At 38.7% G+C, this 16,677-nt stretch overlaps 1 protein-coding gene across 2 annotated transcripts in view; it reads right to left on the reverse strand.

Moving 5' to 3' along the window:
* The window catches only part of pds5b (PDS5 cohesin associated factor B), a 245,239-nt gene that overhangs the window by 152,445 nt on the left and 76,117 nt on the right, over positions 1–16,677 (reverse strand). For both annotated transcript variants that reach the window (XM_072577231.1, XM_072577232.1), the window contains exon 9: positions 11,139–11,254. In XM_072577231.1, the coding sequence (XP_072433332.1) occupies positions 11,139–11,254 (116 nt within the window). The remainder of the gene's footprint in view (positions 1–11,138; positions 11,255–16,677) is intronic.

The raw sequence follows: 16,677 nt of genomic DNA on the forward strand, positions 1-16,677 counted from the left end.
TAAGAGGAGATCAGTGGTTGAGCACTGTGAAAGTCCAATTATCAAAAAAAAAGTAAAAGCATGGAGGCTAATGCAGCAGGGTGAAGGCAATTTGCTTAAGATTTTGCCATTCACCAGTTAGTGGGAGTCCTAGGATTTAGGCTGGGGTCAATGGACTTCGACTTCAGAACATGGGAGGGTAAAGGAATCTCCTGGTTGGGAGATTTATTCGAAGGAGAGGTCTTGATGTCTTTTAGCCAATTAGGTCAGAAATACGGAATCCCCAATCCTTTTCCGATATTTTCAGGTTAGAAGACCATGCGCATGACCCAGCTCTTCAAGTCAGATATAGAACAAAGAGTGCTCCAATGTGGGTGTGCTCTCTGTAGGTACCATATATCATCTGCAGAGAAGGAATGTCTTGGGGGATATAAAGAGACTCCATGAGACTTGGAATCAGGAGTTGGGGGAAGAAATCTCAACTCTCTCATGGCAGGATATGTGGGGGAAAATGTAAAGAAATCTTCAATATGCAATAAGGCACAAGTGATGCAATTGAAGATACTCCACAAAGCCCATATGGTGCCAGAGACATTAGCAAAGTTCAAGAATGGGACATTTCGGGGAAGATCCTAAGTAATACCAATATTGGCACCCTTACGCATTGCTTTTGATCCTATTACAAGATCTGCGGATACTGGGAGGCCATAGTGAATGAGCTGGAGAGGATCCTGGGAATGCAAGTTAGAGAGGATCCAGCGTCTCCCCTTTTGGGATTACCAAATCTTCCCTCTTCGGGTGAGCACGGGAAGAGGTAATTCAACATTGTTACGTACTGTGCAAGGAAGAACTTCCTAATGAATTGGATATCAAAAGCCTTCAAGTCTTACAGGGTGGCATAGGAATGCATCCCTCAAGATTACCTGCCAAGTATGGTGCACCATGGAATAGAGCAATTTTATAAGACATGGATGCCCTTTCTAAATTACATAGACATGGATCTGTCTGCGGTACGGATTAGGGCCTTTATACAGCCATGAGGGCCGTACATGGCAGTCTGTGGACACCGGGGAGGGATGCCTTGTAAATATGGGTATAACCACTGTTGCAACCGGAGCCTTGAGGGAGGTGCAGCAAGTGGAAATGATGTAATATAGTACGATGTAGTGTAATTTAATTTTAGTGGATTGTAATCTAATTTAGCGTTACTTTATTTTATTTGAGTTTGTGCTAATTTGGTTTAAGTAAATATGAGATGACTGTATCTTAAAGAATAGTAGACAGTTTATCAAAGTTACTGTAATATAATGAAATAGTACAATAGTATTTCTACTTTTCTGTACTTTTATAACTTCCTTTTGTTTTTTTTTGTGAAAGTGAAAATCCTTTTTCAATAAATATATACATAAAAAAATCTTTAGCTCGGACAAATTAACTGAGTTACAGCAGAAAGATGAAAATTTGAAGCAATTGTCTCAAAACGCATACACAGAAAATGTATCCCAGTGTGACACTACCTTCAAAATGAGGTCTTAATGAGGAAATGGAGACCATCACATGTTCAGGCAGATGAAAAAAGGTTCATCAAGTCGTATTGCCAGTGGGTTATAGAAAGGTGGCGTTGTGGGTAGCTCATGAACTACCAGTAGGAGGTCATTTAGGGGTAAGAAAATCTCAAGCTAAAATACAAAAACATTTTTACTGGCCTGGACTGCACAAGGATGCAGCTGAATTTTGCCAGAGTTACCTCACATGTCAGGTAATTGGAAAACCATTGGCTGTAATAAAACCCTCACATTTAATATCAATTTCTGCATTTGGGGAACCTTTTGCAAGAATCTTAATTGATTGCATAGAACCCCTACCTAAACAAAATAAAAGTGGGAATCAGTATTTGTTAACAGTAATGGCATGCCCACTAGATCTCGAGGCCATTTCATTATACAATATCACAGCTAAAAGGATCGTAGAGACGCTTCTCAAAGTTTTCACTAGACATGGACTACCCACAGAAATACAATCAGAACAACTTCACATCAACATTATTCAAAGTAGTTATGGACAACTTAGGAATAAAACAAGTCAAGTCTACTGCGTATCATCCTGAATCACAGCGAAAGCTAGAAAGGTGGCATCAGACATTAAAGACCATTCTGAGGGCTTATAGTCAAGACTATCCAGATGATTGGGAAGAGGGAATTCAGTTTGTGCTTGTTGCCATCAGAGATGCACCAAATGAATCAAACAAATGCGGTCTATTTGGATTAGCTTTTGGGTATAAAGAGTGAGGACTGCTAAAACTGAATAAGTAGACATTATTCATAATTCAGAGACCACATATTTGGACTATATGTCAAATTGTAGGGAACGGTTAAATAGAGTAGGGGAGTTGGCTATACATTTGAAAATGTCACAGCATTTGAAACAAGAAACAGAAAAAAAAAATCAAAAACTCACAATTTTGCTGTTGGAGAAATGGTGTTAGTGTTACTTCCAGTGGTAGGTGAACCATGAAAGATTTAATGGACCTTATCAAGCCATAAGAAAATGGAGTGAGGTGAACTATTTGATAAGGAAATGAAATCTCAGTGTATGTCATGCAAGTATGCTCAAAAGGTACTTGATAGGAAAAGAAAGCAAAAGGAGACTGTTATTGGTCACATCACAGAGTGAAGAACAAAGTTCAGAAGATTCTGAATGGACATTCCTCAAATTAAATTGGACAAATGAGATAATCGTTAAAAACTGGGATAAATTAGTGACTTACCTTCCAGAGGAAAACTGAAATGACATGAAAGAGTTATTATATCATATGGTGAGATTTGTGGGAATAAACTGGGAAGTACTAACCTAATCATGTATGATATAGATATAGGAAACGCTGTTCCAATTAAGCAACATCCTTATAGGCATAACCCTCTAAATTTGGCATAGGTTCAAAAAAGGTGAACGCATCCAGATCGATATTTTCAAAGCAGGATGAAGTGACTCGAGTCATGGTGCCAAAACAAGATGGTACCCAAAGGTTGTGGATTATTGCAAAGTTAAAAGCAGTTATACAGACTGATGTATATTCAATTCCAAATTTAAAAGACGGTGTTGAAAAAGTGGGACAAACAACTTTATTTCTAAGTTGGACTTGCTCAGAGGATACTGGCAGGTACCGTTGTCCGAATGAGCGAAGACACTGAATGGACTGTAATCAATTTAAAGTCATGCATTTTGGTATGAAAAACGTGCCAGCCACATCTTAAGTTAATAGACTTATTTTATTGTCTTTGGAAGGCAGGCTTGGTGATAAAGCTGGCCAGAAGTGAATTTGCCAAAGCTTGAGACACCATCCTGGGCCATGTTACTGGACATGGACGAATGACCCCACGGGATGCAAAAACAAAAAGGTGACTGCGGAGTTGTGATGAAGATGCTCTTTTAACAAGATTATTCTGTCCTTGTTCCCACCCACCCATTCCCCCCCTCCCCCACCCCACTACCCACCCCAACCCAGGGGGTCATAAAAGGCAGGAGGTTCCAATATGTCTGGAAGTAGCTACTTCAGAAAGCTTTTATGAAATGTTTTTTTTAAAAGAAACATTTTTACAATGAAAGGGGAGTGGCTAGTTCACCCAGTTCAGCGTTTGGTTTGGTTTAGCAAGCTGTTTGTTTGCAGCTGATGGTCAAGTTTTAGCTGGGAACCCAGAGAAGCTGCTGGGGACCCAAAGAAGCAGTTCGACACTGATTCGCTGTCTCACACCTGTAAAAACTGGTGTTTGATTTTACCTTTTTTGCCAAAGGGATGTTTATGGAAATGTTGCAGGTATTTGAAACAGCATCATTAAGTAGCATTTTCATGTCGATTGAGTTATGTTATTCTATATTCTTTTGTTCACCTGTAAATAAAATTCTGTTTTGTTTAAAACTGAGTGGTTGGGTCACTCCTTAGTCACTCCTAGAATACCTCCTTATACCTGCTTAAACAACTAGAAGCGTTAGGATCTGAGCTACTTTCTGAAAATGTTTGAGGGGGTCTGGCCTGGTCTATATTGTATTACATCATCCATGCACATTCAAGGGGCTGAGGTTTCCCCAGCTCTATTATCTTCCCAGACAGTGCATTCCAGATTCCCACCACCCTTTGAGTGAAAAATGGTTTTCCTCAAACACCCTTTAAACTTCCTTCCCTACATCTTAATATATAGTAACCAGCTGTTCCCCTTAGTTGAGAGGTCAATTAGGTGGCATAAATTTGTGTCCATGCACCTCAGAATTTCATACACATCAGGCTCCTCAACTTTCTCTGGTAAAACAAGGCCACCAGGATCTATTGAGCCTCTCTTCATACCTGAAGCGCTCCATCCCAGGCAATATCCTGGTGATGGGACAAGGAGAAAAGGTGAGGACTGCAGATGCTGGCGCTGGAAAAGCACAGCAGGTCAGGCAGCATCCAAAGAGAAGGAGAATCAACGTTTCAGGTATAAACCCTTCATTAGGAATGAGGACTCCTACTCCTTGGATGCTGCCTGACCTGTTGTGCTTCTACAGCACCAACTCTCAACCCCAACATCCTGATAAATCTCTTTTATATACCAGTCAGGTCCAATCACATCCTTCCGACAGAGAGGAAAGAATATGGAATGAAGGCAGAGATAACTGGAATGCACAGGAAAAGAGTTTATCAAAAAACACGGTTGAGGAATAATAAATTTTGTTAAAATTGCATGACTCACAAAAGATACATTCCAGTGAGGAAGAAGGGCTCCATGAAGACGATAAACCAACCATGGTTAATAAAAGGAAGTTAAGGCCAGCATCAAATGAATGAAGCAATATATAATAGAGCAAAGATTGTTATGCCAAAGTATTGGGAAAGCTTTTAAACCAACACATGACCAAAAGGAGGTGGAAATAAATTTAGGAGGGTAGAAGCAAGTAAGAATGAGCAAGTTAAAACCTGTTTAAACATCTAAAACATAAGACGTTCTTGTGGCAGAATAGTGTCTTCCCTACCTCTCAGCCAGAGGGTCTGGCTTCAAGTCATACTGGTTTCCGAGATGGGTTACAATATCCCAAACAGGTTGATTCAAAGAAAATCAAATCAGTAGGAAGAGAGAGACTAAAATGGACATAGCAAATGAAGCAGGGAGAAAAAAAAAATTTAAAAATTGGAACCAGGAAATAACAGAGGAGTTGAATAGAAACATTTCATCAGTCTGCACAGTGGATGGCATTGATAGCATTCCAAAGGCACTACATCATTGGTGTCTGTGTGTCTATTAAAAGAGGACAACTACCAATTGAGAAAAAGAATTAGGGAAAATAAAAGTATGAAAGCCCACCAAGTTGCCGAGATCTGATGGATTGCACCTCACGATATTAAAAGGCAATAGCTGCAAAGACAGTATTGGTACTGGTAGTAAACTTCCAACACTCAGATTCTCGAAGAGGTCCAAACAATTGGAAAACAGCCAACACTTGTACTCAATTTAAAAAAGGGAATGAAAAATTGAAAAAATGTCAGACTCTATCATTTGGAATAACAGAAAAGCATTTCAGAGTACACAATTTGATCAAGCAACATCAACATGGCTTCAGAAAAAGGGGAAAAACCATGTCTGACAATTTTTTTTTAAAAAATGAACTCCTGTGGAGGTCATAAGCACAATAGATAAGGGGGAAATTCAGTTGATCCAATGTGTTTTAATTTTCCAAAACGGCATTTAATACATTAAGCTACTTAACAAGATAAAGGGCCTATGATTTAGGGGTAGCATATTAGCATGAATAGAGGACTGGCTAACTAACAGAAGATAGAAGAAGTTGGAATAAAAAAAGGAGGCATTTTCAAGATGCCAAACTTTAACTAGTGGTATGCTGTACAGATTAGTGCCGGGGCTATAATTAACACATTAATTACTTCAATAAGGATAGAGGGCTGGCACAACAGAGGGCTGAAGGGCCTGTAGTGTGCTGTACTATTATCTGCTCTATGAATATATATTGCTGAGGTTGCAGATAATACCAAAAGGAGATAGGAAGGCAAGTTGCAAGGACAAGAGAGTTTGCAGCAAGATGTAAACAGGTTAAGCAAGTGAGCCAAAAAAAAACTTTTCAGATGTAACATTGCTAGAATCCTTGCTGAATTTTCATTGACGTTCATTTCTTACCTATCTTTGTAACATCAGCAAATTTGCAATCATGCCTTTGTGCCACCCACTTCACCTTCAAACAACAAATCCTACAGACAAGACAACAGAACACCCATGGGATCTCAGATATCAGGGCTCTCAGCAGATGCAGAAATGCAGAAATTCGAACAACTCTGGCAACCATCCAACCCAAACTTTGGGTCCGCTACGTAAATGACACTTTTGTCATCACTAAACAAAAAATAAATTAGAGGAAACCAAGACCATCAATAATACTCTTACTGGCACAAAATTCACCAAAGAAGAGGAAAAGAACAACAAACTGTTATTCCTAGATGTTGCAACACAGCGAACAGCCAATGAGGAACTTCAAATAAGCATCTACAGGAAAACACCACATATGGAACAAATAGTGAACTACAGAAACAACCATCCCAACATCCACAAACTCCGCTGCATTAAAACATATTTCAACGAGCCACCACAACTGCAGCACAGCAGAACGAAGCAGAGGAAAATTACCAAAACAGCATATTCAAAAAGAACAGGTACTCAATGAACACAGTTTGCCGATTTCTGAGCAACAAACCCAAACAAGAAGACAGAACACGTCCAGAAACCCTAGCCACTCTGCCCTACATCAAATACATCTCGGAAATGAGTGCCAGACTACTCAGGCCCTTTGGAATCTGGTTAGTCCACAAACCCACCAACACACTAAAACAGCAGCTAATGAACTTGAAAGACCCTACACAGATGAGCAAAACTAATGTCATTTACAAAATACCTTGCAAGAACTGTATCAAACACTACATTAGACAAACTGACAGAAAACTAGCCACCAGGATGCACGAACATCAACTAGCGACAAAAAGATATGACCCACTCTCACTAGTATCCTTACAGGAAAAGGAAGGACACCACTTCGACTGGGACAACACATCCATCCTAGGACAAGCCAAACAGAGACACTCACGAAATTCCTAGAAGCATAGCATTCCAACCCCCTGAACTCTATCAACAAACACATGTAAATGGTATCCAAGTCAAACCCCAGAGAAACAGAACAGGAAATGACATCACCAACCCAAGGAAACCTAATACATAAATAGAAAGCTAGCCATACCACCAGTGCTTCATCCGTAGGCTCACTTATGATGTTACCTAATAGGGTGACGAAACGCCTGAAAACAAACCTTCCAGCTCAGCAAGCAAACCAACATCCATAACCTCAACCTGGAGGTACAAAACTTCTCATACCTTTGTCATTTCATTTAAGACACTGATAGGAATTTGAACATGCAAAATAGTAGCAGATGTAGACCATTTAGCTCCGAACCATTTGACTCCTCAGATCTGCTCCACAAATTCACAAAGATCACAGGCGAGCAGCTCGTATTCCAAAATTACATGCTCTCATTCACCCCTCAATCTTGGATTCACCTACCCAAAAGAAATCAACCTAATTCTTAAGATTATTTCATGACCCAGCTTTCATCATTTTCTGAAGCAAAGACTTCCAAAGTCACAACTGTCAAAAAGTCTCTCTCTGTCCTAAAAAGGACAATGACAAATCTTTAAAAATGTGTTCTAAAATCAGGATAAGAAGAAACATGCTAAGTCCAACTTGTCAAGACCATTGAGATAATAGAAGCTTCTAAATACCACAAGGTTCAATGCATCCTCTGAAGACAACCCAGCTCATTCCAGATATCAATCTGGGAAATCTCTGAACCGCCTCCAATGCATTTGCAGCTTTCCTTAAAATCTCACACACACACTTTGAGATGTGGTCTCAGTAATACCCTGTACAACTGACGCGTAAAATTACTTAGAAGTTGCCTTTTGCATTTTTCATACTCCGAAGCGCTATTATACGCAATTGAGCAATTTTCCCACCACCAAAATTGCCATTTTAATCCTGCTAACTACAAGTAATTACCTGTGTCAGCAATTCAATACTTACATGTAAAGTCCAGTAAGAGCATGATGTTCAATTTTTATTGTAATAAAGGATTGAATACCAGTACTCTTCCTGATATGGTGTCCTAGCCTAAACAATCTTCCCTGACTCATGCACGAGAACACTCAAATCCCTCTGTATCCTGGAACTGTAGTAGTTCTTTACTGAAAAAAAAAGTTATTTTTCAATCTGCTTGACAAAGTGAATAACTTCACATTTTCCCACATTCTACTCTGCCAGATTTTTGTCTACTCAACCCATTCATGTCCAACTGCTACCCCGATGTCATTTTCACAACATAATTTCCTACCTACCTTTATGGCAACTAAAATCACACGTGACTTGTCCTCACTCCCCTCATTCCAGTCAACTATATACAATTGTAAAAACAAAGAAGTTAAGGCCCCAATATAGAACCTGTACCTGGCATATCCTGTCAATTTGAGAAAAGATCAATTTATGCATCTATTTATAAATTTGATTTTCTACTTGCCAGCCAGCCTTCTATCGCTGCCTAATAACATTTCACCTACATGTATTTTATGCAAAAATTTGCAATGGTAGTTTAGCAAAACCCCTTCTACAGAACCCCCTTTATCCTTAGCACGTCTTGCTCCTTCAAAAGAATACAAATAAATTGGTTAAAAAAAGATTGTCCTTTGATAAATCATGCTGATTTTTCCAATTATCTTGAGATTTACTAAGTGTGCAGCTATAAAATGTCTTCAACCAAGTTTTAACACCGCCCCCACACCACACATTGAGCTAACTAGCCTACAGTTGCTTGCCCCCTGCCTTTCTTGAACTTGTACTGCATTGCAGGAATTTTTTTTAAAAAATGAACACTAATGTTAATTACTAGCTCGCTCACCAGTCCAAAATGATGCATCCAATGTGTTATTGATTAATCTACTTGGTTTTGTGTACTACGCATGTTTAGTCTTTGTGTTCTCTCTTGCTTTCTCTCTCCTTTTCTTTCCATTGCTTATTTTAAATTCTCTGTACTTCCCTAGTTGTGGCATTTGAGAGAACATCCACCCCAGCACAACCAATTGTACACAAACTCAAGAGTACAACCTCCATTCTCCCCAGCACTGGTACTCTCAGTCCATGAATTGGAATCTGTTTCACTACACCCATCTTTGAGCCACGTGTTCATGTCTTAAATTCTATTTATCTTCTGCTAATTGGCACACAGTTCACTAAGGGATTCTGCTGAGTGAGTATCAATGCTGTTGGCATTAACATGGTCCATGACCACTGAATCCTTCCTCTTACACTCCAAGTCCCTTCCCAGTCCTGAGCACACGTCCAAGCACTTGGCAGGCATTCCAGCCATTCAGTAGGATCAAAGCCTGAATTAGATCAATTACAACTCCATTTGCCTGCGTGGCACCCATACCTCTGTAGATTCACAGCCCTACAGAACAACTTAAAATGAACAACAGGATTGCTTTCAGAGGTTCATTTTACTGCCTCGATTTCATGTAACCTTTCACTGCGTAGCCATAGTTAAAGACTGTGGCCTGAACTGTACAACATTCTAAAGTCGTGACCGCTGCTAATAAAGCAAGAGCAAATTTCAGATTTTGTAATGTATTTTCTACCATTGGTTTAAAAAAAAAAGGGCAGATGGGAAATCCCAGGAACCCATCTTTGAAGAACAAAGCCAAGACTGCCCACTAAATCGGTCTCCTCAACAACTTCAGCACTGAAGACATGAATCACATCAGGGTATCCTGAAAATAGTAGTGCAATTCTTTTAATAATATTCAGATGCCAGTAGAATTGGTGATAAAGCATCCTTTCGTCACCTCCTTAAACAATGGGGTGAATCAGGAGATAGGATTTCAAGATGGGACTGTAAACAAAAAGTTAAAAAGATAGAGATCTAGCTCACTTGCTGCATGAACACACTGTTCTCCCTCATATTTTAGATTCCGACACAAAGAGCAAGCAGCTGTATCTAGGAAAGGCTCAGACTCAATAGAAACTTCGTCTTGATGTGAAGAATTATTTTGTTTTTGTCACTCAAACAAGGCTTCAGTAAACAGTTGATCACAAAAGGACTGTAAAGTGAGTGATATAACACCAGCAACATTCACTAAATTCTTGAATAGATGCTTCTTGAATAGATAAGAGTCTTGGGGAAAATGTTGGAAGATTTCCTTTGAGGTCAGACACAAGATCACACCTTTGTATTCTGCACAAAGTCTACCTAGAACACAAACGCAGCAAAGCAAACAGATATTGCTGAAATGATGAACTTCCAACTTAGAATCACGATTCAGCATAAGAACATGGTTAGATAAAGTGGCAATAAACTCAAATATTCTCCCAAGTTATTTTGTACACTCCATACTGCTTATGATTCAGTTGTCCATCTTGACAATGCTTTAATCTACTCTGGTCACATACATGACTGCACTGAGATGAATATTCCAAGCCAGGGTTTGGAGGAGAGAAAGAACAGAGGAAAAAAAAGAGGAAGCAAGTGTTTCTTGGACTAGAGATTCCAAACAAGGACTTGCAAGAAAAAAAAACTCTAGTTGCAAATCTTGGTTTCAATACGGAATTACAAGTTCGTTCATATTATGCAAGGCTTTATAAACAATATTATACCTTCTCCTGACGTCCTAACATAGTAATGAAACAAAATAATAGACACCTCATGTAAGGATTTTTACCATTTTAAACTGCCCAGAAGGTCTTGCAACATGGATGCAGATTTCACAGTAGCTGGTTTAGGGATTCCTAAACATGGGGTTAGAAATGTGCATGCATGCAGCTGATGAGCTGCGTACTTCCAATTCGTCAGTGTTACTGATTCCTGGGTCTCCTTCAGCTCTAACTAATGCCCAAAACTATAATGTATATGAAATATGACATGCAATGAACAATAAGTGTTAAAATGTGTTTCAGGAAGTACAAAGGTCTTTATAATTAACACATTACTTCTGAAGTGCAGAGAGAAAAGAGAAAGAAAGAGAGGGGGCAAGCGAGCGAGCAAGAGAGAGCACACAAGAGGGAGGAAAAAGAGAGGACAAACCTACCTTCCCAAATAACACTGCCACAGTGGCTTGTTCTGTGATGCCAGCTCCGAATCTTTTGCTCCAAACATTTTTGCTAGCAGTTTAACTACCGCTAAGCGCTCTTCATTATCATTGCTCTATGAAAAAGAAAGTTAAGAGAAGAGAATTTTAATAATCATATACAAGCTTCATTTAAAGTGTATCATGCATTTCATAAAATATAAAAATCCCAACTTCACTTCAAATATTTCTTTCATCCAGCAGTTTGTTATGGACGCCAGGAGCATTTACTAAGATTCAAATAAAGGAACACCAGTCTTCCTATTGCTTTGCACAAGGTAAACACCCAAATTCAGTCTTCACCAGAGTCAAACATTTAAAAAGACAGATATAATCAGATGATGGAAAGAAACGCAATCCAGTGCTCATTCTTATGTCACATTCTGCCCACATTTTGCGTTGCTGTTAGAAACCTATACATACTGGAAACAAATATGACTACCTTTCTTTCAAAAGCACCTTCCAAACTGAAGCTCTTCTTCTAAGTGGTAGAAGTTAAGAGCTGCACACATATGGGAACACCATTACAAACACCCTTCCATGGTACACACCATCCAGAAACACATTCACCATTACTGAGTCAAAGTACTCCATTCCCAACACCATACTGCAATAATTCAAAGAGACAGTTCATCTCTAATTTCTCAAGTGCAATAAACACAAGTTTTGCTAGCAACATTGGTGTCCCACAAGCAAATGAAACATCACATTTCTTAGGTTGTGAATAGCACCTTTTGTTACTGATGACACCATATCACCTTAAAAAGGGGAGATTGCTGTAACAACACATCAAATGTGCACCAAATTTTCAAAAATATATTGGCTTAATTTACAAAAGGAAAAAAAAAATTTGCAGGTGGTGCGTGCGAATATTAACCACACTTATTGCAAGGTAAAGTCCTGGCCACAGTGGTGCACAAACTGGTGACTTCCTATGCAACCTCCTAACAACGAGGTTAGTTTTGTATGGAGTTTTCTGAACATATTAATTTCAGCCTCTTAGAGTTAAGAAAATGTACAACTATTTTAATGACCTCCAAAATTCAAAACGGTACTTATTTTGAATGTATATCCCATTTAAGCTTTATTTCAGAAAAAGAAACACAACTTGCATTTACATTACATTTATAGCACAAATTGAACGTCAGATTAAATGTTAGATAACTATTAGATGAAGCCAAATCCCCTTCTGGTGATGACAGATCTGGCTAAATTTTCATGATGATATATGTAAGCAGGGTTTTGAACCACTTGCTTCAGCCTCAATTTTCAGGGAGAGATGGTGTTGGTAACTAGGGAATTCTATTTGGGGCAGCAACTGAAGAGAATGGCTTGGGTTTCCTCAATGTTTTGTTAGAAAACATTTCTACTCGCCTAATAATAGATGTCTGATAATTTACTGACAGGTGCAGAGGATAATAAACATATGATGAGCATAGTGTTATCAGGATACATGCAAAGAAATATAGTTGGTTTTGTCATTGAATAGTAACATGATTGAGAACAAGTGCCAAAGGGTCAGCCTTTGGGAGACCCCACATGTAAAAGCCTGGGAACAAAACCATTGCAAAGAGGCTGCTATTGACAATTGAGTTAGAGTAGTTCAGTACTAGGAAGCTGTGGAGAAATTAAAATATGGAGTTCTAAGCAAGTTGGGCACAGTAGAAAACAATAATACACTGAGGAACTTGGGAAAAGGAAAAGGAAGAGTCAAAATAGTATAGTAATTTGTAAAGACAGCGAGGATCGGGGTTGGTTTTATTAAGGATAATTATTTACAAGAAACATAGAAAGGCTGAAGAGGGAATCATTTATAGTAATAGCTAACAAGGTGACCACTGGTCAAGAGCTTTATGGGGACAATGATTGAGGAACAAGTGATCCATCTTATGGTTGGATAGATAATAGGATTATGTAGGAGAAAGTGAGGACTGCAGATGCTGGAGATCAGAGCTGAAAATGTGTTGCTGGAAAAGCGCAGGTCACACAGCCCTGAAGAAGGGCTCATGCCCAAAATGCCGATTCTCCTGCTCCTTGGATGCTGTGTGACCTGCTGCGCTTTTCCAGCAACACATTTTCAGAATGGGATGATTTAGTTGCACAATGTGAGAAAGGAGTGGCCTTGAGGGAAGATAAGGGTCCAGGAAGGAATCCAGTTTGGAAAAGGGAACTGGAGGTTAAGCTAAGAGCAAGATGCTTGGGTTCTGTACCAGGTTAAAAAAGGGTGGACAATTATGCAAGTGATGAAATTCTGGAGATAGAATACAAGTAGTCGAGGTGTCAGGCTTAAAGACTGACAATCGTTGAAACACCTCCAGTTTAATGTAACATATTTATCATTATCATTTAATAGTTCTGTGCTGCCCCCAATGGGTGATTGGGATTTTGCCCTGATGTTATCTTCAAAACATCCCATAAAACAATGAATTCTTTGAAGGTCAGTCTGTCTAACATCTCAGTGTCAGATCAAGTACAACTTTAAATGCTTTGTTGCACTGTAGGGTGCTGCAAAGCATTGAAATTGCTCCAGACATAAAATCACTAATAAAAACAATTGTCAGGAAACAAAGAGCAATAAACGGAAGAAAGGAAACATTCCTGGCTTAAAATTTAGGCAAAACAGAACAGATGAACAAGCTTATCAGGAATCTGTAGGTTGGTAAAAAAGGAAAGAAAGTAATACCAACAGTAAAACTAGTTGCAAGAGGGCACAGGAAAAAGACAATAATCGAGAAACCTAAAAAGCTAACAAGAACTTATGGGACTACAGGAATTTAAACATTCAAAATGGAGATAAAATGCCAGAGTTGCTTAGAAATCAGACAGCTATGCAGGTTGTCACCAAATCCTTACTTTTATTTCTTAAAACAAAAAAAAATGTTATAAATTTTAGTTTCAGGGCTAAAGAATACCAAAAATCCACATATTGATGAAAGAACGAGCAAATACTTGCATGAATATAATTTTAGAATTCAAAACCATTTGCAAAACACAAGTTTGTTTGTAAAATTTGGAAAGTTGGACATAAAATATTTCAAAATATTTCCAAATTACTTTACCAATTTTAATACTATAAACAAACAATCAATGGGTCAATTCCTATATAAAAGGCTTTTCCAGCTCAACCATTGCCTTGACATGAACAAAGTTAATCTGCTTCTATACAAGTACACCCTTACGTCTGAAACCTTGAATGTAAAATTTCAGTTCAAAAAACTTATTCTAACTGTATTCCAAATGTGAAATTAACTGAAATTATAATATGAAGAAATTGCAGAGTGAAATCCAAACGATAAAAAATGTTTGGACAAAAATCACCCAGTTGCTCTCTGGATTAGTAATGCAGAAAACCCAGAATAATATTCTGAGGACAAAGGGTTCAAATCTCACCTTGGCAGATTATGTATTTTGAATTAAGCAATGAAATGGAATCAAAAAGCTGGCTTACTGGGAAACTTTTTTCTACTGTTCCTAGAAAAACCCATTAGACTCTAATGTCCTGAAAGGAAATCTGATATCCTTGCATGTCTAGCAGATATGTAACTCCAGATCAATAGCAATGTGGAGGACTCTTAATGGACTTCTGGGCAATTAGGGCTAGGCAATAAATTATTGCCATTGATGTCCATATTTAGTGAACAAATTTGGAAGCAATTGTGCCAAAAGTCAAAGGGCACACAGCAAAATAAGTAGAGAGATCTTACTGGTACCCACCTCCCCATCGCAAGAACCTACTAGAATTCTCAATCACAAGTATGTGGAATATGTGGTGTACATGGATTTCAGTAAGACATTTTGTAAGGCTCCCCACGGTAGACTCAAAGAGTTAGGTGGTATGGGACAGGGAAATTTGGCTGTCTGGATACAAAATTGGCTGGCCGAAAGAAAACAGCAAATGGTAGTGGATGGAAAGTATTTGCCTGGAGGTTGGTGACCAGTTCTGTTCGTGGGCCTCTGCTCTTTGTAGTTTTTATAAATGACTTGGATAAAGAAGTGGAAGGGTTGGTTAGGAAGTTTGCCGATGACATAAAGGTCAGTGGTTTTGTAGATAGTGTCAAGAGCTGTTGCAGGCTATAAGACGACATTGACAAGATGCAGAGCTGGGCTGAGAAGTGGCAGATGGAGTTCAACCTGGATAAATGCAAAGTGATTCATTTTGGAAGGTCAAATTTGAATGCTGAATACAGGGTTAAAGACAGGATTCTTGCCAGCACAGAGGTACAGCGGGATCTTGGGATCCACGTACATAGATCCCTCAAAAGTTGCCACCCGTGTTGATAGGGTTTTTAAGGCGGCAAGTGGTGTTTTGGCTTTCATAAATAGAGGGTTTAAAGAACTGGGAGGTTTTGCTGCAGCTCCATAAAACATTGGTTAGACCATACTTGGTCACTTCATTATAGGAAAGATGCAAATACTTTAGAGGGGGTGCAGAGGTGGTTTACCAGGTTGTTGCCTGGATTGGAGGGCTTGTCTTATGAAGAGAGACCGAGTGAACTAGGGCTTTTTGTACTGAAGAGAAAATGGAAGAGAGGTGACGATAGAGGTGTACAAGGTAGTCAGAGACTTTTCCCCAGGGCAGAAACGGCTGTCATGAGGGGTCATAATTTTAAGGTGATTGGAGGAAGGTACAGGGGAGATGTCAGAGGTCGGTTCTTTACCCAGTGAGTGTGGTGGCTACGTGGAATCCACAGGCAGCAGTAGTAATAGTAGAGTCAGAGACATTAGGGACATTTAAGCGACTGCTGAATAACATTGTAATTTGAGGGGTGTGCAGGTTAGGTTGATCTTCGATTGAGATTAATGCTCAGTACAACGTAATGGGTCAACAGATCGGTGCTGTGCTATACTGTTCTATGTTCTAAAGAAAAACACAATTACAGCACAGCAAAAGAAATATATATATTTAAACAGCTAAAACAGTCAAGACTTTTTTCAGAAATGAGCAAACTTGTTCATGTGATTGGCATTACTGTCCAACAGGCCATTTTGAGCAGATTTCAGAAAAAAAATTAATTATGTACAAAACAAAGGTCCATATACCTCTACATCAAAATCTTGTGTTATGGGGCTATGAAAAATAAACATTTGAGCACATTTTTAAACAAAAAAAATGGACAGTTAATGAGGGGAAATTAATTTTTAAAAATTAAACTACACAGATGTCCGATCAGACCTTCTGGAATGCACTTCTTCTGCATTGAAAAAATGAAAAGATAAAGGATATCAAAAATAGCAGATCCAAAACAGTAAGGTGTTAAGTATCAAATGATAGGCAGAAGTTAAAATTAACTCCAGAAAATGCGACATATTCATCGGGTCACCCTAGAAAAAAAAAGGATATGATGAAGAAGTTGTCCTTCATGCAAACAAAAATATTGAGTGTGATACAGTAATGAAGGTGAATGATTTTGTCATCTTGCAGCTTATTAGACTATGAACGTGAATATTCTAAAACCCTCGTTTCCTCACAAATTTACATTTGATTTTTGAAACTACCAAG

This window comes from Chiloscyllium punctatum, chromosome 9, assembly GCF_047496795.1.
Source record: "Chiloscyllium punctatum isolate Juve2018m chromosome 9, sChiPun1.3, whole genome shotgun sequence".
Taxonomy (NCBI): Eukaryota; Metazoa; Chordata; class Chondrichthyes; order Orectolobiformes; family Hemiscylliidae; genus Chiloscyllium; species Chiloscyllium punctatum.